This window comes from Hyperolius riggenbachi, chromosome 3 (genome assembly GCF_040937935.1).
Source record: "Hyperolius riggenbachi isolate aHypRig1 chromosome 3, aHypRig1.pri, whole genome shotgun sequence".
Classification (NCBI taxonomy): domain Eukaryota; kingdom Metazoa; phylum Chordata; class Amphibia; order Anura; family Hyperoliidae; genus Hyperolius; species Hyperolius riggenbachi.
The window spans coordinates 436,707,262-436,735,121 of record NC_090648.1 but is presented as its reverse complement, the minus strand read 5'-3'; the positions used below and the strand labels follow the sequence as shown (position 1 = coordinate 436,735,121).

The following is a 27,860-nucleotide window of genomic DNA, read 5'->3' as shown; positions in this document are numbered from 1 at the left end:
TCTTTTATTGGTAAGGATCTACAAGTCCCACAATGCATTGCAGGAGTCTGACAGACACAGTCATGATTCATAAAGGCAAATGCATTGTGGGACTTGTAGTTCCTTAACAGCTGGAGAGCCAAGTTTGCCTATCACTGGGTTAGGTGAAAGGTTAGCTTCAGTTATTCCACCCCATATTCCACCCCATATTATTTATTAAGCAGTGCTATGTATGTTTGACCTTTTAGGATAATAAATAATAATAATACTAACTTTGCTTGATTTGGTTCTTCAAATTCTACTTCTTAAAAAAGATTGTATAACCATTCAACCCTCAAACCCCATCCTATAACCACTAGCTGCTGTTACCTCCTGTATCTACTGTGTTCTAGACTGTCTCAGGTAATATATTGCTGTGAGTACAGGTGTTTCCTAACAGCCACTCAGGTACTTAGATCCTTCTTGGCTGACTGCTCTGAGCTGCAGTAGCACAGATCCTGCTTCTTCTTACACCACCTTTTTCCATAGAACACAAATGGGAGCTCGGCAAACAGTTCACCTGCAGTGTTTGGTGTAAAATGTTACCGGAAAGGACTAGGAAAGCGATCATTTCAGGCAACATTTATCCCATATGCATATGCAGCTTTTGTCTTTAACCTCCCTGGCGGTTTATTTATTTTGCCAGGGAGGCTGCAACGTGGTTTTTTTTTAATAAAAAAAAAAATATTTCATGCAGCCAACTGAAAGTTGGCTGCATGAAAGCCCACTAGAGGGCGCTCCTGTTGCGTTCTTTTGATCGCCTCCAGCAATCGAAAGTAACAAGATAGGCCGCAATGAGCGGCCTATCTTGTTTCGCTTTTGTCGTCGCCATGGCGACGAGCGGAGTGACGTCATGGACGTCGGTCGACGTCCTGACGTCAGAGCCGCCCGATCCAGCCTCTAGCGCCGGCCGGAACTGTTTGTTCCGGCTGCGCTGGGCTCGGGCGGCTGGGGGGACCCTCTTTCGCCGCTGCACGCGGCGGATCGCCGCGGAGCGGCGGCGATCGGGCAGCACACGCGGCTGGCAAAGTGCCAGCTGCGTGTGCTGCTTTTTTCAGAATTGAAATCGGCCCAGCAGGGCCTGAGCGGCGACCTCCGGCGGCATACCCCGAGCTCAGCTCGGGATTACCGCCAAGGAGGTTAAACCTCATGGGGCTACGGTTTTTTTCTCATCCTACTGAATCCTGTGGGTTAGGAAAGATTTTAGTTAGGGCAAATGTTGACTAGGGGTGCTTGGTGTAGTGGTTAGCACTCTTGCTTTGGGTCTCTGGTTTGAATCCCAGCCAGGGCACTATCTGCATGGAGTTTGTATATTCTTTATTTGTCTGTGTAGGTTTCCTCTGGGCACTATCTGCACAGAGTTTGTATGTTCTCCCCATGTCTGTGTGGGTTTCCTCTGGGCACTATCTGCACAGAGTTTGTATGTTCTCCCCATGTCTGTGTGGGTTTCCTCTGGGCACTATCTGCACAGAGTTTGTATGTTCTCCCCATGTCTGTGTGGGTTTCTTCTGGACACTCCAGGAAGTTCTTCAGTCTGTTGGACTAGGTTCCTCTACCCCTCCATCCTGTGTTTTAGCCCCTCTTAGAGTGTGATTGGGCAGGTTCCTCCCCCGTACTGTTGGATTCTGTGTTCTGGCACCTCTAACATAGTAAGTGTAATTGGCAGGGTCCTCTTCCCCTCCAATGGTACCATAAACAAGCAGTGCTGGATATATTTAATTCTAGCTTACAAAAGCATGAGTATGTTGGATAATCCACCCACTGCCTTGATCTTATGTTTCGGACATACGATGGCTTGAGGTCAGCCATGGCTGCCAATAAGAGAATCTTGAAAGAAACCAATTTTTGGACACCGGACGTCTGTTAAAGATCCGGCATGCCAGATCTTTAGCAATCCCCGATGCAAGGGCACTGATCAATCACATTGCTCCCCCCCTCCCCTGCCCTGGTGACTGCTTCCCTGCTTGCCGCTGTTGTCCCTTTGCCCCCTCCCTATAGCAACAGACACATCACTATCCTGGAGGCTAGTGGTGCATATGTACAGTGTTGGCACTGCACTGTCACCCAAGGCACTGAGTACTGATCCCTGCTTGGAAAATAAATGCCTCCATGTGTACCAGGTACAGAAGGAAACACTTTGGAGGGATTACTCAGCAAGCAGCAAAAATGATCATATAGGCTTTGTACCAAACACTGTGATGTGTTTGTAAGATTATATACATGTGGTACATTTTTCTCTGCTATACAACCAGTGGCATAGCTAAGGAGCTTTGGGCCCCAGTGCAAGTTTTACAATGGGCCCCCAAGCATATTATATTTAACAATACAAATGATGCAACAAAACCTGCCAGGCATGCCATGCACAGTATAGGAGGTGTAAACAGAGGAGGGGAACAGTTTGTTATTGATTACCACTATTCAAAGCATCTATAGAAGTGATCATTACCAGCATTGAAGAGCTTAAAGGGAACCTAAACTGAGAGGGATATGGATGTTTCCTTTTCAACAATACCAGTTGCCTGGCAGTCCTGCTGATCTCTTTGGCTGCAGTAGTGGCTGAATCACAGACCTGAAACAAGCGTGCAGCTAATCCAGTCTGACTTCAGTCATAACTAGAGGTGTACCGAACGGTTCGCCGGCGAACGGTTCCAGGCGAACATTGGGGGTTCGCGTTCGCCTGCGGCAGGCGAACTTTTCCGGAAGTTCGATTCGCCCCATAATGCACTATGAGGGTCAACTTTAACCCTCTGCATCACAGTCAGCAGGCACATTGTAGCCATTCAGGCTACAGTAAGCCCTGGAGCCCCACCCCCCCTTATATAAGGCAGCCTCCGGCGGCCATTACAGTCACTCGTGTGCCTGCTAGAGAGAGGAAAGGGACAGCTGCTGCAGACTTTTTCTCTTAGGGACAGATTAGTTAGGTTCTAGGCTGCTTTGCTTGTTCCTGACTGATTAATATTGCTTTTAAAGCACCCAGCAACAGCTCTTTTCAGAGCTCAACCTGTACATTTTTTTTCTGACACTTTTGTTGCATGCACAGCCTTGCTAATTGATAGTGGCCACCTCACTGCATCTAACTACCTGTTGTGTTGAGTGAGAACCCACCTCACTGCATCTTAAGTACCTTTACTGTTGAGTGAACCCAGCTCACTGCATCTAACTACCTGTTGTGTTAAGTGAGAACCCACCTCACTGCATCTTAAGTACCTTTACTGTTGAGTGAACCCAGCTCACTGCATCTAACTACCTGTTGTGTTGAGTGTGAACCCACCTGGCCACCTCACTGCATCTAACTACCTGTTGTGTTGAGTGAGAACCCACCTCACTGCATCTTAAGTACCTTTACTGTTGAGTGAACCCAGCTCACTGCATCTAACTACCCAGTACCTGTTGTGTTTACTTAACCCACCTCATCACTGCATATACCTAGCCTTGTGTTGAGTGAACCCAGCTCACTGCATCTAATTACCTGTTGTGTTGAGTGTGAACCCACCTGGCCACCTCACTGCATCTAACTACCTGTTGTGTTGAGTGAGAACCCACCTCACTGCATCTTAAGTACCTTTACTGTTGAGTGAACCCAGCTCACTACATCTAACTACCCAGTACCTGTTGTGTTTACTTAACCCACCTCATCACTGCATATACCTAGCCTTGTGTTGAGTGAACCCAGCTCACTGCATCTAATTACCTGTTGTGTTGAGTGTGAACCCACCTGGCCACCTCACTGCATCTAACTACCTGTTGTGTTGAGTGAGAACCCACCTCACTGCATCTTAAGTACCTTTACTGTTGAGTGAACCCAGCTCACTGCATCTAACTACCTGTTGTGTTGAGTGTGAACCCACCTGGCCACCTCACTGCATCTAACTGCCTGTTGTGTTGAGTGAGAACCCACCTCACTGCATCTTAAGTACCTTTACTGTTGAGTGAACCCAGCTCACTGCATCTAACTACCCAGTACCTGTTGTGTTTACTTAACCCACCTCATCACTGCATATACCTAGCCTTGTGTTGAGTGAACCCAGCTCACTGCATCTAATTACCTGTTGTGTTGAGTGTGAACCCACCTGGCCACCTCACTGCATCTAACTACCTGTTGTGTTGAGTGAGAACCTACCTCACTGCATCTTAAGTACCTTTACTGTTGAGTGAACCCAGCTCACTGCATCTAACTACCCAGTACCTGTTGTGTTTACTTAACCCACCTCATCACTGCATATACCTAGCCTTGTGTTGAGTGAACCCAGCTCACTGCATCTAATTACCTGTTGTGTTGAGTGTGAACCTACCTGGCCACCTCACTGCATCTAACTACCTGTTGTGTTGAGTGAGAACCCACCTCTCTGCATCTTAAGTAACTTTACTGTTGAGTGAACCCAGCTCACTGCATCTAACTACCCAGTACCTGTTGTGTTTACTTAACCCACCTCATCACTGCATATACCTAGCCTTGTGTTGAGTGAACCCAGCTCACTGCATCTAATTACCTGTTGTGTTGAGTGTGAACCCACCTGGCCACCTCACTGCATCTAACTACCTGTTGTGTTGAGTGAGAACCCACCTCACTGCATCTTAAGTACCTTTACTGTTGAGTGAACCCAGCTCACTGCATCTAATTACCTGTTGTGTTGAGTGTGAACCCACCTGGCCACCTCACTGCATCTAACTACCTGTTGTGTTGAGTGAGAACCCACCTCACTGCATCTTAAGTACCTTTACTGTTGAGTGAACCCAGCTCACTGCATCTAACTACCCAGTACCTGTTGTGTTTACTTAACCCACCTCATCACTGTATATACCTAGCCTTGTGTTGAGTGAACCCAGCTCACTGCATCTAATTACCTGTTGTGTTGAGTGTGAACCCACCTGGCCACCTCACTGCATCTAACTACCTGTTGTGTTGAGTGAGAACCCACCTCACTGCATCTTAAGTACCTTTACTGTTGAGTGAACCCAGCTCACTGCATCTAACTACCTGTTGTGTTGAGTGTGAACCCACCTCGCAACCTCACTGCATCTAACTACCTGTTGTGTTGAGTGAGAACCCACCTCACTGCATCTTAAGTACCTTTACTGTTGAGTGAACCCAGCTCACTGCATCTAACTACCCAGTACCTGTTGTGTTTACTTAATCCACCTCATCACTGCATATACCTAGCCTTGTGTTGAGTGAACCCAGCTTACTGCATCTAATTACCTGTTGTGTTGAGTGTAAACCCACCTGGCCACCTCACTGCATCTAACTACCTGTTGTGTTGAGTGAGAACCCACCTCACTGCATCTTAAGTACCTTTACTGTTGAGTGAACCCAGCTCACTGCATCTAACTACCCAGTACCTGTTGTGTTTACTTAACCCACCTCATCACTGCATATACCTAGCCTTGTGTTGAGTGAACCCAGCTCACTGCATCTAATTACCTGTTGTGTTGAGTGTGAACCCACCTGGCCACCTCACTGCATCTAACTACCTGTTGTGTTGAGTGAGAACCCACCTCACTGCATCTTAAGTACCTTTACTGTTGAGTGAACCCAGCTCACTGCATCTAATTACCTGTTGTGTTGAGTGTGAACCCACCTGGCCACCTCACTGCATTTAACTACCTGTTGTGTTGAGTGAGAACCCACCTCACTGCATCTTAAGTACCTTTACTGTTGAGTGAACCCAGCTCACTGCATCTAACTACCTGTTGTGTTAAGTGTGAACCCACCTGGCCACCTCACTGCATCTAACTACCTGTTGTGTTGAGTGAGAACCCACCTCACTGCATATAGCTAGCATACCCCCGAGATGGACAAAATGGACAAACCAGGTAGTGGAAGAGGTAGAGGCAGACCCAGAGGAAGGCCACCAGGCACCGGCAGGTCTGTGGCTGTGCGAGGTGGTGTTGCTGTGATTTCATGCGGACCTGCCCCAAAATACAGGGCTCAGAAGAAGGCACGTGCCATCACTTCCCAAAATCGTGAGGAGGTGATTGAGTATTTAACACAGAACACCTCATCTCCCGCAGCCACCAACGCTACAACAAGCACCACATCCGCTGCATTTGACACTTCGCAGGAGTTATTTGGTGGTGGTGGTGAAATCACTGATTCCCAGCCACTACTGCAACAACAACAAGAAGGCGCAGGTACACCACCTCATACGTCTGAGTTAGGTGGCGATAGTATGGACGTAACGTGTGTGGATGGGGATGATGGTGGACCACCTGAAGTTGGTGCACTTGAGGAGGTGTCTGAGGAAAGCGCAGCTGGCCAGGAGGATTATGATGACGATTATACGGATACCACATATGTTCCCGGTAGAGGAGATGACCAGGGGGACAGTTCAGAGGAGGAGTCAGAGAGGAGTAGGAGGAGACGACTCCATGATAGAAGCAGAGGGAGCTTGTCCCCAGAAACAGCTGGGGGCAGTGTCCGGTGCCATGTATCGCCAGCTATGGCCAGGGAGCACACATGCCCTTCAACGTCAGCTGCTGCTGATGCCACCGTAGCGCCATCACCCCAGGGGGGCTCAGCGGTTTGGAAATTTTTTCACGTGTGTCTCAGATCGGAGCAAAGCCATCTGTTGTCTCTGCCAGCAAAAATTGAGCCGTGGAAAGGCCAACTGTCACGTAGGGACAAGTGCTTTACGAAGGCACCTGGAGAGAAGGCACAAACAGCTATGGCAAGAACACCTGAGGAAAAGAAGCACCCCTCAAAAGACAAGCAGCGGAGAACAACCGTGGCAGCCGTCACAGGGGGCTTCTGCTGCTCCACGTTCCCATGGTATTGTTCGTGGCTGGGGGGAGGAAGAATGGATACACTTTTAAACAATTTAAAAATACAACCATCTAAACTTTCAAACAATTTAAAAATACAACCATCTAAACTTTCAAACAATTTAAAAATACAACCATCTAAACTTTCAAACAATTTAAAAATACAACCATCTATCATTTTCAAAAAATTTAAAAAAAGGGCAAAAAAACTTGCCCTCCGTAAAACATTCTTGGCAAATGCTTTCGACTTGGTTTGTCTTCCGCTGGCTCAAGGGTCCATCTGACCACAGATGCCTGGTCGGCAAAGCACGGTCAGGGCAGCTACAGCATGGGTCTCAGCAGGCTCCCACTTCGGGCCGGAATCCAACCTTCATTCCCTGTGGTGACAATGGCAGACTTGCCCTCCATAACGTGTTATACAGAGGCGCCAATAGAGTAAAAAGATTGCCAATTAAAATCAATAAAATTGTGGGCGTTAGGGGTGAACCTCCTCGTCCAACAACAACACACACTAGTGCAATTTTGTGTATAAATAAAACATATTTAATAATACTCCCAATAAAATGTACAGTTTGCAACGCGTTTCACGGGTCCCAAGCCCGCTTCCTCAGGCAAAAAACTTCTACAGTAGGAGCAACTGAAATATATAAAACAAGAACAACAGGGAAGAGGAGAGAAAAAGAAGACCATATGTAAAAACAACCCAAAAATTCACAAATCCAAAATATCGTCAAACATTGTCGAAGTTGGGAAGTGTGCAACTAACTGCGCTGTCAATTAGAAACTTCCAACTATGCTTGTGGGTCCTATATACCCACCAAGCTATATCTGTGGGTTATACATATCCCCCATGTTGTATAGGCACATAGCAACCCACATATACTGTAACGTGAGCTAATTGCATTCATAAATAATAGTCCTCATGTTCATCCCTTGATTTGTGTATAGTACACTTAACTACAAATGTATACTTTTCTTGCCCAACCTTTTAGTATGGTTGGACCTTGTATATACTTTTTTGTTGTAAACACCTTGAACATATATATGTGCAATAAAAACTAGCCATCCCAAATCAATATCCCCACAGGGCAAAATTGCAGTTTCCAAACAATATAATCAGTATCCTGTATCCTTACATGAACATAAAGCTGAAGCAAGAACATCAGGTTTCTGAACATCAGATATCTTTATCTCAAGCAAAATTGTGCGGAAGGGTAAGAGGACAGCGGGTGGACTATGTCAGGTTATCAGAGGAAAGAACGGAGGGGGGGGGGGGGGGTCAAGGACCAGACAGAGTGAAGACGAAAAAAAGGAGGGCATGTATGCATAACTCACCAGTATCCTAGTGTGGACGAGTGTGGCGCCTTTGCTGTGTGTTGGCGCCACACTCGTATCTAAATGGACTTCCGCATTGTGACGTACGGGACCTCCGCATTGTGACGTAAGGGATGAAGGGGATTGGGTACACTACGTGGGGGGAGGCGTGGCTACCTAACTATGCAACTATACGCCGCGCACGCCGCTCGTAGTCCCGTGTAGAGCGGAAGTGCGTAGGAAAAGGGCAAGAAGGCTAAGCCGCCATCTTTACTAAGGGCTAGTATCCGTATCAGTATTCAAGCTGAACACGTAACTTAACACATACGTAAAAAGGCTTATGGTGAATTCAACAGTGTCCTAAATAGGCAGACATGTGTAATGTATAAATGAGATGACTCAAAAAAGGATTCCGAAAAAAGGGGGTTCCGAGTCCTATACTCATTTATGTTTCTAGGAATATGGAAAGGGTGTGTAGGGTAAGGGATATCTGAAGTGGGTCACTCCCCTAATATTGAGTACTGTGTGACGGTGACATAATACATGGGTCATATCGTGCATTAGTGTGTGAATTGGTGGGTAAGGTAATAGTACGAATGGTGTGCCCATAGTGGAGGGGGGGGAGCAAAGGGGAGGTGCCTTATTACTCCAAGGGTCACGCACAAAAATACATGGCCTCAGCGCTGGGAGGGAGGGGGGGAAGGGGGGGGGGAGGGGAGGGGAGGGGGGTGCAGAGGAGGTTTTGGGGTGGAGAAATTTGGGGGGGAAAGGAAAAGCGGGAGGGGGGGGGGAAAGAAAAATGGGGGGGGAAAGGTGGATGGAGGGGGGGGAAGGGGCTGCCGGTGTTATGTGGTGGGAGGGGGGAGAAGGATTGGGGGGGAAGGTGAATAACATTTCTCCTATTGCCATATGAAATAAGCAAACGGAATACAGAATGCAAAGATATGTACATACAGAAAATCGTGCATTTGTATAAACATACAGGGATATACATACTATATGTGCAAACATTATATGTACACCTAGTTCACTTAAGCACGTATATACGGGAGTCATTGATCCCTTTCCAAATGGGGTAGTTCGTCGTGGAGGGCTCAGAGCCCCTAAGGCACGGTGATACATTAAACACATCCTGAGTGGGTCTTCACTTTTGATATTCGTGAAAAGTGGGGAACATTCAGTTAGGGGAAATTGGAATAAAACGAAAAAAAAAAAAAAAAAAAAATATATATATATATATATATATATAAAATAAAATAAAAGGGATCAATTAAAAGATTAAAATTTTTTTTTAGAAAGTTATTATAATTCAAATAAAATTAAATTAAAAGAGAGCGACTGTAAGTGAGTTTAGTTATGGTCAATGTTGATCCGAACAATTCTTGGGGCTGTATGTGTTACATTTTGCTCGTTCAGTGTGTGACAAGGTGGGGAAAAAGTTATGATGCTAGACACGGTAACATGTCCTGACATTCTCCCCATCTCGGTTTCTGGAGGGGGGGAAAAGGACAGTGAGGTATGGGGCACTGGACCTATGTATTCAGAAAGTTTTCTCTAGCTGTCCGTTCAACCCCCTGGGTACAAGTGTTTTTAATGTCTGAATCCAGAATATTTCTCTGTTTTTAAGTGTTTGTATTGCGTTTGGTTTCGTGGGGTTTATGGATTCCAATGCTACAAACGACACATCTGTGACGTTTCTATTGTGGGCCTGATCGAAGTGTCTGGACAGGCTATGAGTAGCAAGTCCCTTTAGGATGTTCCGTTTATGTTGGCCAATTCTATCCCTCAATAACTGACTGGTGCATCCTACGTATTGGACTTTGCAGGGGCAAGTGGCCACATAGATTACGAACCTAGTATCGCAGTCAATATGTTTGTGTATGGGATATACTGTGTCATCACTATGAGATATGATGTGATCTGTGACGGTGATGAAACAACTTCGACAATGTTTGACGATATTTTGGATTTGTGAATTTTTGGGTTGTTTTTACATATGGTCTTCTTTTTCTCTCCTCTTCCCTGTTGTTCTTGTTTTATATATTTCAGTTGCTCCTACTGTAGAAGTTTTTTGCCTGAGGAAGCGGGCTTGGGACCCGTGAAACGCGTTGCAAACTGTACATTTTATTGGGAGTATTATTAAATATGTTTTATTTATACACAAAATTGCACTAGTGTGTGTTGTTGTTGGACGAGGAGGTTCACCCCTACCGCCCACAATTTTATTGATTTTAATTGGCAATCTTTTTACTCTATTGGCGCCTCTGTATAACACATTACGATTGATCCACCTGGTGGATGGGATTTTTGCCCTCTTTTTCCTGCCTACGGAGAGCGACTTTTTTTAACCTGAGCGAGGACAGGTCTAATCTCCTCGTCCGCTATTTAAGTGGTTGCCTGGATCCGGCAACCCAGACTTGTGAGTATAATTCTTATCATTTTTTATGCCAACTGTATCACAGTAATACACTATCGGGGGCTCTCGATTGTCTTTTCTTCTTCCCTTGCCCTCCATAACGGATTCCCGTTAAAGGATTTAAAGTTAATTCATTTCAATTAGGGCCGCAAAAGGTCCTCCTGAGTCCTGTATTGTTATTTTTGGTCACTACCTCGGGCGGGCGTGCATGCCTACCTGCTGCCCTTCTTGGATGTGTAGTGGTAGCCGTTTCTCAGGCTCCACACCGGATTCTATCCCTCATTCCCCGGCCATTACCCGGGGTCACAAATGACAGACTTGCCCGCCTCCATATGATTCTCGTGAAAGGAATGTGGTGTCATCTTTGCCCGCCATAACTGGTTCTCGTTAAAGGATTTAAAGTACATTCATTTCAAATACACAGCAGGGCCTCGAAAGTCCTCCTCCTGTATTGTTATTTTTGGTCACTACCTCGGGGCGGGCGGGCGTGCATGCCTGCCCGCTGCCCTCCTTGGATGTGTAGTGGTAGCCGTTGCTCAGGCTCCACACCGGATTCAAACCTCTCATTCCCCGGCCATTACCCGGGGTCACAATGGCAGACTTGCCCGCCTCCACAGGATTCTCATTGTAGCGGTACTGAACAAGTACACAGCAAGTAGAAAATGTAAATTAAAAACAAAACGTAAGCTTTTTAACAATGCCATGGAAAGTTGAGAAGAAAGTCACACATTACCTGACATCACTGAGTGAGGAAGAGCAATCACGCCATGTTGCGCAGTAGTCCAGCATGGCCGTCACTACACAAACAGCTGTTTGCGGTGCGTTACACAGTGAGTTTGGTGTGTCAGTGTGAAGCAGTACTCTAATTACACTCCCTGTTTGATGTATACACATGCAAGATGTTTGAAAGCACGTTAGGCCTGCAATTTAGCATTCAATGTGATTTCTGCCCTTAAAACGCTGCTTTGCATAATATCCAGATTTTTCACCGGGACTTTTGGCATGTATCCCACTCCGCCATGCCCCCCTCCAGGTGTTAGACCCCTTGAAACATCTTTTCCATCACTTTTGTGGCCAGCATAATTTTTTCTATTTTTCAAAGTTCGCCTCCCCATTGAAGTCTATTGCGGTTCGCGAATTTTTCCACGAACCGAACCTTCTGCGGAAGTTCGCGAACCCGGTTCGCGAACCGAAAATCGGAGGTTCGCGACATCTCTAGTCATAACACCTGATCTGCATGCTTGTTCAGGGGCTGTGGCTGAAAGTATTAGCGACACAGAATCAGCAGGAGAGTCAAGCAACTGGTATTATTTTAAAAAGAAAAATCCATACCCTTCTCAGTTTAGGTTCCCTTTAAACTGCAATTGATGGAGGCCCCCTAGTGAGCCCCTCTGATCCAGGGGTCCTGGCTAACGTGGAACCTCTGCACCCCTTACTACTACATAATTGTACACAACATTTTACAGTCTTGCACATAACTGCTCTATCCTGTTTTTTCCCGCCAATGTTTAGTGCTATATCGTACTCTAATATTTGTACAGTAGCTTTGGAACTGCTAACTGTGTACAGAGGTGAATGCACATGGGGGCAATGGTAAATGGCACGAGTCACAATGAACTGAGTTTGGATTCAACAGAATGCTTTAAAATGCCTGTACATTCCTGACACCTGGCGTCCTCTGCGGAAATGAGAGATTGTGCAAACTGAGTCAATGGTGACCTTAACGATTCATTGTCCAGTGATTCATTTTGTTGGTTGTTCAAAACAAACGATTGCTGTGGATGGTAACACGTTGCTAAACATGTTAGTCAGGAAAAAAATCATTGGAAAACTTGCCTTGGGGGGATGGACCTTTAGGGCTGGAACCCACAGGAGCGCTTTTGGCAGCGTTTTGGCAGCACTGCGATACGCTAGCAGTTTGCCAAAACGCTGGGCTAATGTTAATGGATGGGGCAACTTCCACAGGAGCGTTTGCGTTTCTCAGAAACGCAAACGCAGGACCTGCAGCATTTTGGGAGCGTTAGCGCTTCAATGTAAAGTATTGAAACGCTAGCAGAAACGCTCAGCAAAACCTAAACTGAGCGGTTTTGCTAGTGTTTTGCGGTTCAGCACACTGTAACAAAATTAAAAATAATTCACAGGACCAATCAGGATAAAAACGCAAAACGCAAAACGCTACGCACCCGCTGGGCAAAAAAATACAATGTTGCAAAACACGACCAAAAACGCGCATGAATCCGCTTGCAAACCGCTTAGACTAGACGCTAGCGGTTGCGTTTTGCGTTTGCTGATTTCAGTGGGTTCCAGGCCTCTCAGTGGTCGGTAAAAAGCTGACAGATCTGACCGATTTTTGACTAGTCCATCTCCAGTTGGGAGATTCTTAATGTTACCGTTATTCTTTACAAAAGCACTCCCTGGAAAAGATCTATACAAAGATGCCGGCCGGACTCCCACCTCACTTGCACACTATTTTGGCAGTTGGACCGAGTGCTTCTATAAATAAATACCTGAGAATCCCCCATGAGGAGATGGACTAGTCCAAACCTGTCAGATATTTACTATATATTGTAAGTGTGAGCGACATAGGAAAAAACTATTTATAATGCATTGTACTTTGGGAGAAATCTAAATTTTATATACATGTATAGTAATTTTTATATTTCTTTGCGATAGTTGTAAGAATTTTCTTTAAAGGGGCACTTTGACGAAAAATTGTAAATTTAAAATATGTGGAAACATAGATAAATAAGAAGTACGTTTTTTTCCAGAGTAAAATGAGTCATAAATTACCTTTCTCCTAAGTTGCTGTCACTTACAGTAGGTAGTAGAAATCTGACAGAAGTGACAGATTTTGGACTAGTCCATCTCTTCATAGGGGATTCCCAGCAAGGCTTTTATTTTTTATAAAGATATTCCCTAAAAAGGATTTAAACAATGATGCTGGCCAGCCTCCCTGCTCGCTACACAGTTTTTTGGCAGTTGGACAGAGCAACAGCAACTGCCATTCACTATGTACTTTTGAAAATAAATAAATCCCTGAGAATCCCCCATGAAGAGATGGGCTAGTCCAAAACCTGTCGATTCTGTCAGATTTCTACTGCCTACTGTAAGTGACCAACATAGGAGAAAAGAATTCATGGCTCATTTTACTCTGGAAAAAACATACTTCTTATTTGTTTATATTTGCACATATTTTACATTTTACAATTTTTCGCCAAAGTGCCCCTTTAACCACTTCTGTACCATGCTATTTTGTGCTGATCTGTGCTGCGTGGGCTCTCCAGCCCACAGCACAGATCAGGTTGCAGCCAGGCCGATCAGACTTCCCCCCTTTTTTCCCCACTAGGGGGATGTCCTGCTGGGGGGGTCTGATCTCCGCCGGCTGTTTGTGATCTGCGGGGGCTCTTCAAAGCCCCCCTCTGCAGCGCTTCCTGGCCTCCTTCCCCTTCCCTCCCTCTCCCTCCCCCTGTGAGCGGCGCAGGACGGATTTCCGTTCTGCGCCTGATGGGATAGGCTTTAGCCTATCAGATGCCGGCGATCCCCGGCCAATCAGAGGCCGGGGATCACCGATCTCCTCTACGGCGCTGCTGCGCAGCAGCGCCGTATACATGTAAAGACCGGGGAAGATCTTCCCCGTGTGTTTACATTTACCCTGCGAGCCGCCGATCGGCTCGCAGGGTGTTCACGGAGACACCCTCCGGGAACTGACATGGAACGGCCGCTCATACGAGCGGCCGTTTCCATGGAATACACTTCAGGTTTCAGGGGCGTACATATACGCACCGAGAATACTGAAGTGGTTAAGAGTGAGGATTCAGATTCCTATAAAAGCCAATAAATAAGTCTGTAAAGGTGTCCATTAATTATACCTCTCCACAGAAACTGCCCTTATTAAAGTGGCCAATGATCTTCTTACAGCTAAATCCAAAGGTCAATTTTCTATACTAATCCTTCTTGACCTGTCATCAGCATTTGATACTGTCGACCACACCTCAGGGCTCATTTCCACTATTGCGAATCCGCATGCGTTGTCCGCATGCGGATTCGCACAGCCAATACAAGTGGATGGGCCTGTTTCCACTTGTGCGTTGTGCGGAGCGTTTTTGTGTGTGGGGAAAATCTGCACGGCAGAGCCGTCAGAATTCGCTCCCCCCACACCGCTAAGCGAATCGCATACAATATATCTAATAGGGAAATCGCATGCGGTTTTGGCATGCGTTTTCCCCGCGATTTCGCATGCGATTTCGCATAGGAGGTAATGTTAATTTACACAGGCAGTGACATGGTTAAAATCGCCCACCTACTACCCTATGCGAAATCGCATGCGAAATCACGGGAAAAATGCATGCAAAATCGCACCTGCATGCGATTTCGTCTGCGGTAATTTCCCAGGGATTCCGCACCGCACAAGTGGAAATGCAGCCTTACTCCTACAAATACTTTCAAATGTGGGAATAAAGGGCCTCGCTCTCACATGGTTATCTTCCTACCTCTCTGGAAGGTCCTTCACAGTCTCCTACTCAGATCAGATCTCTTCTCCTGATGCTTTGTCTGCCGGGGTTCTTCAAGGCTCTGTCCTTGGTCCCCTCCTCTTTTCCATCTACATGCACGGTCTTGGTGACTTAATCATCTCATTCGGGTTTCAATACCACCTGTATGCAGACGATACGCAACTGTACCTCGGCCCCAGACCTTAACTCCCTCCTCAAATGTGTTCCAGACTGCTTGTCTGCTATACCCTCCTTCGTGTCCTCTCGCTTCTTAAAATTTAATATGCGTAAAACAGAACTAATAATTTTTCAACCATCTCTGTCCACCTCTCTGTCTGAAGCTACAATAAATGTTAATAACACTCCCATAACTTCAGTTCCCAAAGCTCGGTGTTTGGGGGTAATATTCGACTCATCTCTGTCTTTTATTCGTCATGTTCACTCCATAACCAGCTCCTGCCATCTCCAACTCAAAAACATATCTCACACATCTGACCTTTTCTTACTCAAGACACAACTAAAATGTTAATACATGCTCTTATAATATTTCATCTGGACTACTGCAACATACTACTTTGTGGACTATCTTCTAACAGACTGGCCCCGTTCCTGTTGGTACTGAACTCAGCTGCTCGTCTCATTCATCTTTCTTCTCGATCTTCCTCTGCTGCCCTTCTGTCAATCTCTTCACTGGTTGCCAATTAACCAGATGATCCAGTTCAAACTCCTAACCCTAACCTACAAAGCTCTCCACAATCTCTCTCCCCGGTACATATCCTCACTAATTTCTAGATACAAACCCAATCGCAATCTCATATCTGCACATGATCTTCTGTTGTCCTCTAGAATTACCTCCTCACATTCACATTTACAAGATTTTGCACGCACTTCACCCCTCCTCTGGAATGCCCTCCCACAACACATCCGTTACTCGCCAACCTTTGTTACCTTTAAACGCTCTCTAAAAACGAATTTGTTTCGACAAGCATATGCGCTACCTTAGGCCACTTCCCTTGTCCTAAGACCAAATTGCACTCCTACTAGGTATCCTAAAACACACTGCCTCTGTATATTTGCTGCATACTACCCCTCCTCCTGTCCCCCCCCCCCCCCCCCACCCTATTCCCTTTAGATTGTAAGCTCGCAAGGGCAGGGCTCTCTCCCCCTTTTGTGTCTTGGAAATCATTATACATTTTATTTATCATAATAATTTTATCACTGTCATTACCAATTCTCAATTTTGTATTCTGTATCATTGTTTTATTTTGTCACTAATTATGCATCTTGTATATTGGTGTATACCATTGTCTGTATTATGTTCCCCAAGTTTGTTTCCTACTTTGTACAGCACCACGGAATATGTTGGCACTTTATAAATCAATAATAATATTTATAATAATACAGTTCTCTAGATGATCGATTGACCGATTCAATCGTAATATAAATCAGAAATGATCGTTCAGGACCACTAACAGCAGGAATGCTGCTATCCAATTCAATCAGATTGAGGGAATCGATCTGAAAAATGTATCGATTCCTTTAATATGATCGAATTGGATAACAGCTTTCCTTCCTTTAGTGGGCTGAACAATCGTTTTCAATTGATAATACGATTAAATCGGACCATCCATTGCCCAACAAAAATTGTATTGTTAATGCCCACCTTTAGGGCTCTTTCACACAGGGATGTTGCGTTAGAGGTGACGTTATGATCCCATAATGTCCGCCTAACGCAACGCATGGTGGGGTTAGATTTGGACGTTAGCAAGAGACGCATTACGCGTCTCTTGGTGCGCCGTTTTCGTTCGATAGTGATAGAACAAAAACGGCGCATGCGTCAAAAGACTGTGGAGACCACGTGATCGGAACACTCCGCATCACATGGTCCCGCCAGCCAATAAGCGGCCGCTCCAGGAAGTAAACACTGCAGTGCAGTGAATATTAATTAGCCATGTGGCTAAACACAATAGCAGACTCTCCCCTCCTCCTCTCCTGCACGGAGAAAAAAACTAAAAAACCAACATTACTGAGCATGTGCAAACAGTCTAACGCGGCTAAAACCGCGTATAACGCACAGCATGCTGCACTTTCATAGAACGTCCAGCGCTACACTGTAACGCAATGTGGACACTGTGAACAGCCCGTTGATTTTTCATTACTGTGAGTTGGGCTGCGTTACAGGCTGCTCTAACGTGCGCCTGTAATGTCCCACTGTGAAAGCAGCCTTAAAGGAAGCTGAATTGATTGCATCCACTGTGATTGAGGTGACACTACAGATCATGTCTGCCTCTGTCTCTCTCTTCCAGGCACGATGGACGACAAGCTTCCAGGCTCTGTGGGGAATGGGGATTCCCTTCCAGCCCAGCCCCTGATGGAGAAGGAGCCTGTGGAGGACACAGAAAAGCACATGACAGAGCGGGGCCAGTGGAATAACAAGATGGAGTTTATCCTGTCCGTGGCCGGGGAGATTATAGGCCTGGGAAACGTGTGGAGATTCCCGTATCTGTGCTATAAGAATGGAGGAGGTGAGTGGACAGGACCAAGAGATGAATTAGGATGTAATGGGGTCCTAGGCGAGGTAGTAGAGTTGGGACCCCCTTGTGTCCTTTTGGTAAGTTGAAGTGGAGAGAGGTCAGAGAAAGTGGCAGGTGAGCACCTTGACACCCGCTAGGCCCCAAGAACATGCCTAGGTTGCCTGGTGGATGATCCTGCTCTGAGTTTTTCCATACACTAGCTCAAAGTGTAATATCAATGGCGGTGATTTCATGCAGGGCAGTGTGGTAGTTTGCATCTTTTCTTTTGATAGGACTGATAGGACTGAAGAGCAGATAGCAGCAACACAGATACTTCTTTTGCTTTTTAGATCCTCGCATTTAATTTCGCTTGAGATGCTCTTTAGGCTGACCTTACACTTTTCAATTTATCTAGGCCAAATATTCTGATGAAATCTATTAAAATTGAGTTTGCTGTGTGGAGTAGGAATGAATCACTAACGAATTGAATTCCATTGAATTGCGTAGAGGTGTGGCAGAGGTGTTCCTTAAAGGTGTCCCTCTTTTTTCTCAAAAAGTTTTGAGGTTTGGCCTAGCCTAAAGCCTTTTACACACGTATGAGGAAAGTCACCTGACAGGTACCTGATCCTTCAGGCAACATTGTAGGGCTGACACCAGGACCGTTTCTTGGGCAGTGCGGGCAAGGCGACCACCCTGGAAGGAAGTGGAACCAGCTGGACCTCATGACTCATGTGGTCGGAAACACGGATCTCCATGTGTGCAGTGATTCTGTGAACTTTCACAGCCTGGGCACGGTATTCCAGTGACTGGCATCCTTGTTGTGGACTATACGCTACCTGCCTACTACCAAGTAGGAGTGGTGAGACCCACACAGCCATGTGCCTATTGCAGATCATTGCCATCAGTAGCGCTGGTCTCGGTGCATTGCTTGTGTAATGTCAGCTCATGTGTTTGGCTGTTCTGGTGTCTTTGGAACTGGTCCAACTTGCATGGCTTAGTCACTAGGGTTGCGACTCGCGGGGTTCCCCCGATTCATGCTTTTAAGGGATTGGGCTCCGTGCTCTGTATATGTATTGGCAAATAAAGCTTTTTCTATGTTTACACTGCAAGTGGCAGTCGGCACAAAAATGATGCTGACTGCCAAATGCATCGACTATTTAGGAAAATCAAAAAATAATTTGGAACGTGATATATGATGATGGAGAGTGCAGTATTGTATAGGAATCAATCACTATACAAATGTTTTCTGATTCGAGAGGGATGAATTGACTGGGCATATCAGGCTGTAATCAGACAAGTAGTGTATTCCTGGAAAAGGTGGGTTGAATACACCAAGTGGTGTCCGGATTTCTTGTACTGCAGGTAGGCGGTCGCAGAGCCCTGCAGAATATTGGCTTGTGTTTGATTAATGATAAAACAAGTAAATGAGGGCGTACTGTGAAAGTGGGCTAGATAGGAGCAGCGCCCGTACAGATAATCTGTCCCGGAATTTCCCTTAGCTTATTTTCTCCGGGATTTTGCAGGATTTGCATCGATTACTGGGCAATACAGACTTTCTCAGCTGAAAGAAACAGAGCACAAAGGAAGGGAGCAGAGGGGCCTCTCTGTGATACAGTTCAGGTGACACCTGTCCTGTGTAGGTCAAAGGTCACGCAACTTCAATGAAAAACTAAAGGTGGCCACTAACGATCCAATTTCTAGTGAAAAATCGTTTGAGCGAACAGATAATTCTGATCGGAAGAAGAATCGTTCACTACACCATCAACTAACCAATCTTTGCTTCCTTTCCATCACAACCATCAAGAAAAACCAAATCGGACAACTATCTTTATAATCGTTCGTAATTGATTGTGCCCATCAATGGAGATTATTTACAACCAATCGGATCAGAATTTCTGATCGCTCGAACGATTTTTCGCTGGAAATTAAAATTAAATCGTTAGTGGCCACCTTTAGAATAATCTAAGCTCTCAACATGTAGCTGGCAGGTGTACCTCAGGGTTTAATTCTGATGGCTTCAGGGAATGCTTAGAAGAAATTAATACAATTACTTAATATATAGTACTGTATATATATATTTTTTACAATATTCATCTTATAATTTTTTTAGTCAGTGTTTTGCTATGTGGAAAATCTTCCCTCTCCCTGATTTATATTCTGAAATGTATATCACGACGACATTGTTAGTCCTTTCAGGTGATCTCTGCAGAATGTTTGGTTACTGAGAATTCCAAACCCAGCACAAAATATACTTGGGGAGAAGGGGTGAGAATTCTGCATAGATAATCAGCCTAGGCTAGGCCTCTAAATACCAATATACAGGGGCTAAATACCAATATACAGCATTATGTAGCTGTAGGAAGTGTTTCTGAAACTGAAACCAGGAAAAATTACCATAAACGTCCCAAGCCTAAAAGTAAGACCCTCTATAGGCGTGCCACAGACCTGATTTCCACTCTAAAACTATGTCCATTTAAAGGTCCATAAAGGCATACCTTCCAACTTTTAGAGATGTGAAAAGTGACACTTAAGCCATGCCCTTGCCACACCCCTGATCACGCCCTGTCTACACCCCCTAGTCATGCATACCATAAAGATTTCATAAGAAAAAATATTTTGTTTTATAATTCAAACCACACTGGTCCTTTCTATCCTGGTTCATTTTCCTTCATATTAACATTTGAAAATTAGTAATATATCAATTTAAAGGATGGGAATAACGTATAGAGTAAAAAAAAAAAACACATTTTTTAGTAGAGAAATATATATATTTACATAAAAATAGGGACAGAGTCCAGAAAAAGGGACAAATGAGGAGGAAAGAGGGACAGAGGGACAGGGCTCCCAACGAGGGACTGTCCCATCCGAAAGAGGGACAGTTGGGAGCTATGATAAAGGCATACATTTTTTACAGCTGAGATGATCATCTCTGATTGTTTCAGGGTAGGTGCACTCATGTAACACGAAAGGCTGCGTTTTATGTCATGCTTTATTTTATGTTGTATGCTTTTTTTGTACGTTTTTGGTGCGTTTGCGTTAGCGTTTTTTTTTTTACTGCAAATGCGTTTTTCAAGCGTTTTAATGCATTTGTGGTTCGCATATACAAAACGCATATGCGTCTTGTATGCATTTTTCATGTGTTTTACAATTGGGTTTTATGCAAATTAATAGGAAGACCACAGAAAGCGGAAATACATCACAAAACAATTTTTTTTACAAAAATGCATAGAAAAACGCATGGAAAACGCATACTATTGCGTTTCCATTGACTTTCATACGTACGTGCGTTTTTGATGTATTTTTGCATATCATGCAACAAGACCAGTGTTTTTAAAAACGCACACATTGAAAACGCATGTGCGTTTTTTCCTGCGGCCCATAGACTTCCATTAGCAGCAAAAACGCAGATTTTTCTACAACGCTAGCGTTTCTGCTAATTGTGTACCTAGCCTCAGACACATGATATTGATCTATATACACATATAGCTCATTGTCACCCAAAAAGACAGACCACAAGCATAGCCAGCCTTTGATATGAGCGACCGGAGCGGTCGCTCAGGGCGCCAGCTTCCAAGTGGGCGCCTATAGCTGGTTGCCTATACTGAGGGCACCTACACCTGATTTCCTATACTGAGGGCTCAAACACCTGACTTCCTATACTGGGGACACCTATAGCTGGATACCTATACTGAGGGAGGGCACCTTCTCCTGGCTACCTATACTGGAGGCACCTATGCTTGGCTACCTATGGGGGGGGGGGGGGGGGGCGGCTAGAGACCTTCCACTGACTTCCTATACTGGGGGCACCTAGGCTTGGCAACCTATATTGAGGGCACCGATACATGAGATCCTATACTGGGGGCACCTATACCTGGCTACCGATCTATACTGAGTCTGAGGGCATTTTGGAGGGGGGGGGGGGGGGGGGTGTGCACTGCAGCTACAATGCGTGGAGCAAATTGTCAGTGCTGTGCTATCATTCTAAATGGGGGAGGAGGCGGCTAACTGTCCCACTGATTGTTTTTATTAATATTCCTGAAAGGTTCCAGCCTTCATGTTTAAGTGTATACATGATAATGCACTCCTTCCATCCATTTCTGGTTATTAATAGTATTTTTTCTATTATACATATGTGACGTGTCACGGAGATCTGAGCATTTGGCATGATGTGTCACAACATCAAAAAGGTTGGGAACCACTGTTCTAGGACATATCTCAGGAGAAAAGGGGAATTGCATATGGGCCTGTGTGTGTATACGTGCGTGCGTGTATATGCACGTGGGAAAAGGATAAAGGGGGGGCACAAAAATCAGGTTTCGCTCAGGGCGCTGTGAAACATAAGGCCGGCCCTGACCACAAGCAACAGAATACTCTCAGCTTGGGGCTACAGGCACTACAGTATTCTGGTTCTCCTCCCGTGCGCTGTAATAACAGCGCAGAAGATTTGGGCGCAGCCGGCGCCACCATAGACTATAATAATTACGGCTGTGAGTAACTTCAGCGCCGTCAGAAGACGGAGATGAAGTTGCTCTTAAAACACTAAAATTCGGCCTCCAGCAATAGCTGGAAGCCGAATTATATCATTCCCCACTGTCCACGTGGACATGGACGTGGAGGGGGAATAGTATTTATGCCGCCGGGAACTTATGCAGCAGCAGCATAAGCCATATACCGGCTATGTCCTGCGCCCAAGTCTCCCGGCGGACAATTCATACGTATGCTCTCCTCCCCCTTCCCTCTCAAATCAAGGACATACTTCTGTTAAAGTTTCCTTTTCAAGTGTCCTATCCCTTACCTGTATTAAGAACTGATCAGAGGCGCCAAAAGGATAAAAACAATATTTAAAATGTTTAAAAATGCTTAGGAGGCAGTGGTGGACTTACCTTCCTCAAGCAGACACAAGAATGCTGTGTTATTCAACAAAGGTAAATTTAATGGTACACTCCAGGGGTTTAGTACAACGTGTTTCGCAGGTCTACACCCGCTTCATCAGGCAGTGAAAATAGGAGTACACAGCAGCGTAATGTCAGAGTCACACCTTTTCACAAAGGCGCCAGATGTGTACTCCTATTTTCACTGCCTGATGAAGCGGGTGTAGACCTGCGAAACGCGTTGTACTAAACCCCTGGAGTGTACCATTAAATTTACCTTTGTTGAATAACACAGCATTCTTGTGTCTGCTTGAGGGAGGTAAGTCCACTACTGCCTCCTAAGCATTTTTAAACTTCTTAGCCCTGAGTGAGGACAGGCCAATCTCCTCACCTGCCTATACAGTGGTTGCCTGGAGGTAACCCTGGTTTGTGAGTATACATTTTACTCCTTCACAACATACCAATTGCCTTGACTTATTACACTATATTGGGCTCTCGGTTCTCTTTCTTTTTTTATATATCCCTTTCCTGTGTTCTCCCATGGCCTGTACACATGCTAGATTGAAGTCATCTGACAGGGATTGGGACCCGATCCCTCTGGCGATATTGCTGGGTAAAGGCTGTACAGACGTTACCTTGATGAGCCTGATTCTGTGTCAACATGGGAGTCTGACAATGTGTCACTGATGTGACCTCACACAGTGGGCAGGGCAAGAGGGAGAACAAAGTTATTGGCTGAGTTGATCCCTCTGGCAGATCGCTTACCGGGCTACTGTACACAAGCCAGATTACTTGGCAGATCTCTGGCGGGGCTGCTGTACACAAGCCGGATTACTTTAACCCCGGGATAGGGAACCTATGGCTCGGGAGCCAGATGTGGCTCTTTTGATGGCTACATCTGGCTCACAGGCAAATCAGTAGGGTTTGATTCACTAAGCTACACTGCTCAAGCAGCGCAGCTTTGTGTAAAATTTGCAAAGTAGGCACACTACTGCTGTAGCGTGCACTACTAACATACTCACACTCCCACCAAAAACTATCAGCTGCTCTACTTGTCCCACTCTGGACCCTGTCAGGTCCAGTGACTTTGTAGGACGAGATCTCCACACTTTGGTTGGCCCAATAGGCTGCCTGTCACCTGACAGGCAGCCTATTGGGCCAAAGTGCGGGGATCTCGTCCTACAAAGTTAATCAACCCCCAAGTCAGCTAGCTAATTGTACAAGCTGTTAGTCTGTATTTCTCCTGTCTGGCTCTCAGGGAAATTGCTGATGTTGCTGAAATCCAAGAGAAGCTGAATATGTGTCTGACACTTCCCCTGCCCGGCAGATCAACTGTATACACATCACCATAGCAACAGGGTGTGAGCCCTCTGCTGCGCATGCGCACTGTCCCAGTTTGAAACATATTGTATGGCTCTCAGGGAAATACATTGTAAAATATGTGGCGTTTATAACTCTCTCACCCAGAAAAGTTCCTGATCCCTGCTTTAACCCATAAGCAGCTTCAAAGTACTTATCTCATTTGACCTGCTTTTGACCTCAGCCGGTAAAAACTCATTGTGCTGTAAATTCTTGAAATGCTTTCATGTCTTTCTGCTAGCAGAGGCTATAAAAAAACGAATGCTGGGTACACACTTTGCGATTTTCTGCTCGATCGGTGGGATCGATCCTGGATGATCGATTATTTCCGACATGTTTGATCGGGTTTTGATCGATACAGCCGTCAATTTTCCATACTTAACATGAGTAAATCGATGGCTGTATCGATCGAGACCCGATTGAACATGTCGGAAATAATCGATTGACCATGATCGAGCTCGAGATCGAGCAGGAAATCGCAACGTGTGTACCCAGCATTAAAGCAGAAGTCCTCCGTTATTGTCTCACACTGCCCCCTAGTGACAAGCTAAATATAATACAAAATAAATCAGCCTGGAGCACTTGCAATAAATTTGCTGCTAGTGTGTGTACAAGCATTAAGATGCAGGGTAACCCTCCTTCTCAACCCCGTCTTGACCTTACTTCCACTCCAGTCCGGACCAACGTGGAGCATCTTATCACTTGGAACAGGATATCTCCTTTAGCAGGCTGTATACACACATCAATTTTCATTGCAAGATTTAATCACTGATCGACGTGCTGTGTTACTCTGTGGGGGAATGAAGGGCAAACAATGGAATCGGAGGGGGATCGGCCTCGCTCGGGGGTGAGTAGTCTTGGCTACACCGTTGGTGATAAAGGATAACTAAAGGAATGTGGATGTCTTGAAAGTATGGAGCTGGAGTTGTACTTTGGTTTTGTTGGCAGTATCAACAGCATAACTTTAAACTGTAATATAGTAAAGCAGCCACAAGATGTCACTGTAGAATGATGTGACGATCTCTGTGGTATTGCAATTTCCTGTATTCTTTCTGTGTTCCTCTCTGTTCTAAGTAAGATGCATTACCTGATGGTGGTGTGTGTTTTATCTCTGCATGTTTTTCTTCAAAAAAGAGATCTAACTTGTTATACTGGGTGCCTATATGTGTGTACAGACCACTCTGTTCCATCAGGTTTTGCAGCTGTTCTCTTTTCCTTAGGTATTTATTGAAAGGAGAGGGACATGCTCAAATGGGTGAACATACCATTCTTGAACTGTTATTTGGGTCACAAGTACAAAAGAGCAGCTGAGTTCCAAGTACAGAGATTTCCTTCTTTCCAAGAGTCTTAGACTAAGATTGACCTGTTTTCTCCCCTCTGCTATTGGCTATTCCAGCTCGGGTGCCAAGGGGACCTGACCAGCTTTTATCAGGGGCTGAGCAGTCTAAAGTCTCAGAACAAGGTGTTACACCAGCTGTATAAGCACCATTGCACTGCCTGGTCAATGTGGGTCACTGAACAGCTGCCAAGGGAACAGCAGCTCTAACAACACAGGAAGGATTTCCTTCTAGGCACCAAGAGCAGTTAAATCAGGGTTGTCCAAATCCAGTCCTCCAGGACCTTAGCCATGTTAGTAAACTGAATTGTAGAACAGAGGCACCAAAATAGTATAAAAATGAATAAAAGCCATTTAAAAAGAGGAGGTAGTGGTGGATTTACCTCCTCCAAGAAGATACCAAAAATCGTTGGCTTATAATACTCAACAATTTATTCACAAGTACTCCATTATTGCAACACATTTCTCAGGTTTAATCCTGCTTCATCAGGCAGTAGAAGGAGCAATAACAAGACAACAAGACTGGGTCAATAGCAGGACCAATCACCTCTGTGACAGAGACACTAGGTAATTTCCAGTGGTGTTGATCCATGGATTTTATCTGATTGCCGTCTGGAGATTGGAAGGAATATTTTTCCCTTTAGGAGCTAATTGGATCATGCCAAGTAAGGGTTTTTCGCCTTTCTCTGGATCAACAGGGTTATGTGTGAGTGCAGGCTGGTGTTGTACCTTATTTTCTGATTGAACTCAATCAATGTATGTCTTTTTTCAGCCCAAATAACTACCGGTATGTAAATATGAAAAAAGCAGACAGTTGTACTTTTTTTTCTGCCAGATATAAATTGCATCAAATGTGATTGAGCCCCAAAATGATTGTCTTTAGGTGAAAGCAACCTTTGCCACCCAAGAGAAGGGACTGGGTCACATATGTTCACAAGGAACCAGTGCTCCTGAATCATTTATACATTAAACAAAAAATGTTGTAAAACATTTAGAAAAGTTTGGTCATCTTGGTCATATCCTTCTATAAACTCAAATTAGATGATTAGCCGACTGAGGTTGTAATGTCTTGATGGGCATTCTTGAGGGAGGTGCAACCAGAACAGGATTGTTTCGGGCACCTGGGCCATTAAGAATGTAATTGCTGTATTCTGTAGGGGATCAGTGAATAATGGCGCACAGCGCCTATGCATAAAAATGGCGCCGCATTAAAAAGATACGCTTATCGCTATTTATCGTTAGTACTGCATAATAATGGCGCGCAGGGAAAAAAGAAGATAAACGGCACACACTAACGTTATTTATCAATAGTGGCACACACTAACGTTATTTATCAATAGTGGCACACACTAACGTTATTTATCAATAGCGCCCTACATAAGCCAATCTGCAGACGTTATTTAACTGCAAAGCGGTGAATGGATTTAATGTAACACTGTCAAGGTTAGGGTTGGGCACCACTGGGGGGTCTTAGGGTTAGGCACCACCAAGGGGATGGTTAGGGTTAGGTACAGGGAGGGTTCTGTGTGAGAGTAGGGTTAGGTATAGTTACAGTACAATATACACCACCAGGGGGGTGGTTAGGGTTAGGCACCACCGGGGGGGTTTAAGGGTTAGGGATAGGTACAGAGAGGGTTCTGTGTGTTAACGCTAAATAACGATAAGGCTTTAACGCTAAATAACAATAAGGCTTTAATGTTAAATAGCGATAAGCGGCAAACCGATTAGCGGCAACACTGTGCGCCATTATTCACAAGCGCCATTTTCAGATGAATGCATTCTGTAGTGTACTAATTGTAATGCCCTGGAGCAGGGGTCAGGAACCTTTTTGGCTGAGAAAGCCATAAACGCCACATATAGCCATAAAATATGTTTCAAACTGGGACAGTGCACATGCTCAGCAGAGGGCTCACGCCCCTGTTGCCATTGTGATGTGTATACATCATGGATCCGCTGGGCAACGGAAGTGTCAGACACATCTTCTGCTTCTCTTGGGTTTCAGCAACATCAGCAATTTCCCTGAGAGCTAGACAGGAGAAATACCAACTAACAGCAAGTTGACTTGGGGGTTGATTCACTTTGTCCTTTGTAGGACGAGATACCCGCACTTTGGCCCAATAGGCTGACAGGCAACTAATTGGGCCAATCGAAGTGCGGGGATCTTGTCCTACAAAGTCACTGGACCTGACAGGGTCCAGAGTGGGACAATTGGAGCAGCTGTTCGTTTTGGGGGTAGCGCGAGTAAGTTAGTGGTGCATGCTACAGCAGTAGCGTGCCTACTTTGAAATTGTCACTTGCGCTGCCACACTAAGCTGCGCTGCTTGAGCAGTGTAGCTTAGTGAATTAACCCCTACTGATTTGTCTGTGAGCCAGATGTAGCCATCAAAAGAGCCACATCTGGTTCTCGAGCCATAGGTTCCCTATCCCTTCCCTGGAGGCTTGGGACTGACCAGATGTCAGCCCAATGCGAGATGTTGTAACCACAGTCGTTGTTGTTATTGTTGTTGCTTTCTTTAACAAAAAAAATTAATAAAAAATATTTAAAAAAAAAAAATGTGATTGAGCCCATTGACTAACATGGGCTGTCAGTCCTAGTGGGTTCCTCATTTCATTGGCTCCTGACCCTGTGATCACTGTGAGCCAATCACTGTGAGCCAAACACAGCCAATCACATTGATCACAAGGTCAGGAGCCAATGAAATCGAGCGAGTAGGCTGCAGCAACGAGCGAGATCAGCAGTACCAGCGGGAGTGTGCAGCGCAGTAATTGAACTCTATGCCC

General features: G+C 45.2%; 1 protein-coding gene across 1 annotated transcript in view; it reads left to right on the top strand.

The window, feature by feature from the left end:
• Positions 1-27,860, top strand: part of LOC137564186 (sodium- and chloride-dependent GABA transporter 2-like) — a 94,322-nt gene that overhangs the window by 4,674 nt on the left and 61,788 nt on the right. The window contains exon 2 of the mRNA XM_068277678.1: positions 17,307-17,525. Within this exon, the coding sequence (XP_068133779.1) occupies positions 17,312-17,525 (214 nt within the window). The 5' untranslated portion in view covers positions 17,307-17,311. The remainder of the gene's footprint in view (positions 1-17,306; positions 17,526-27,860) is intronic.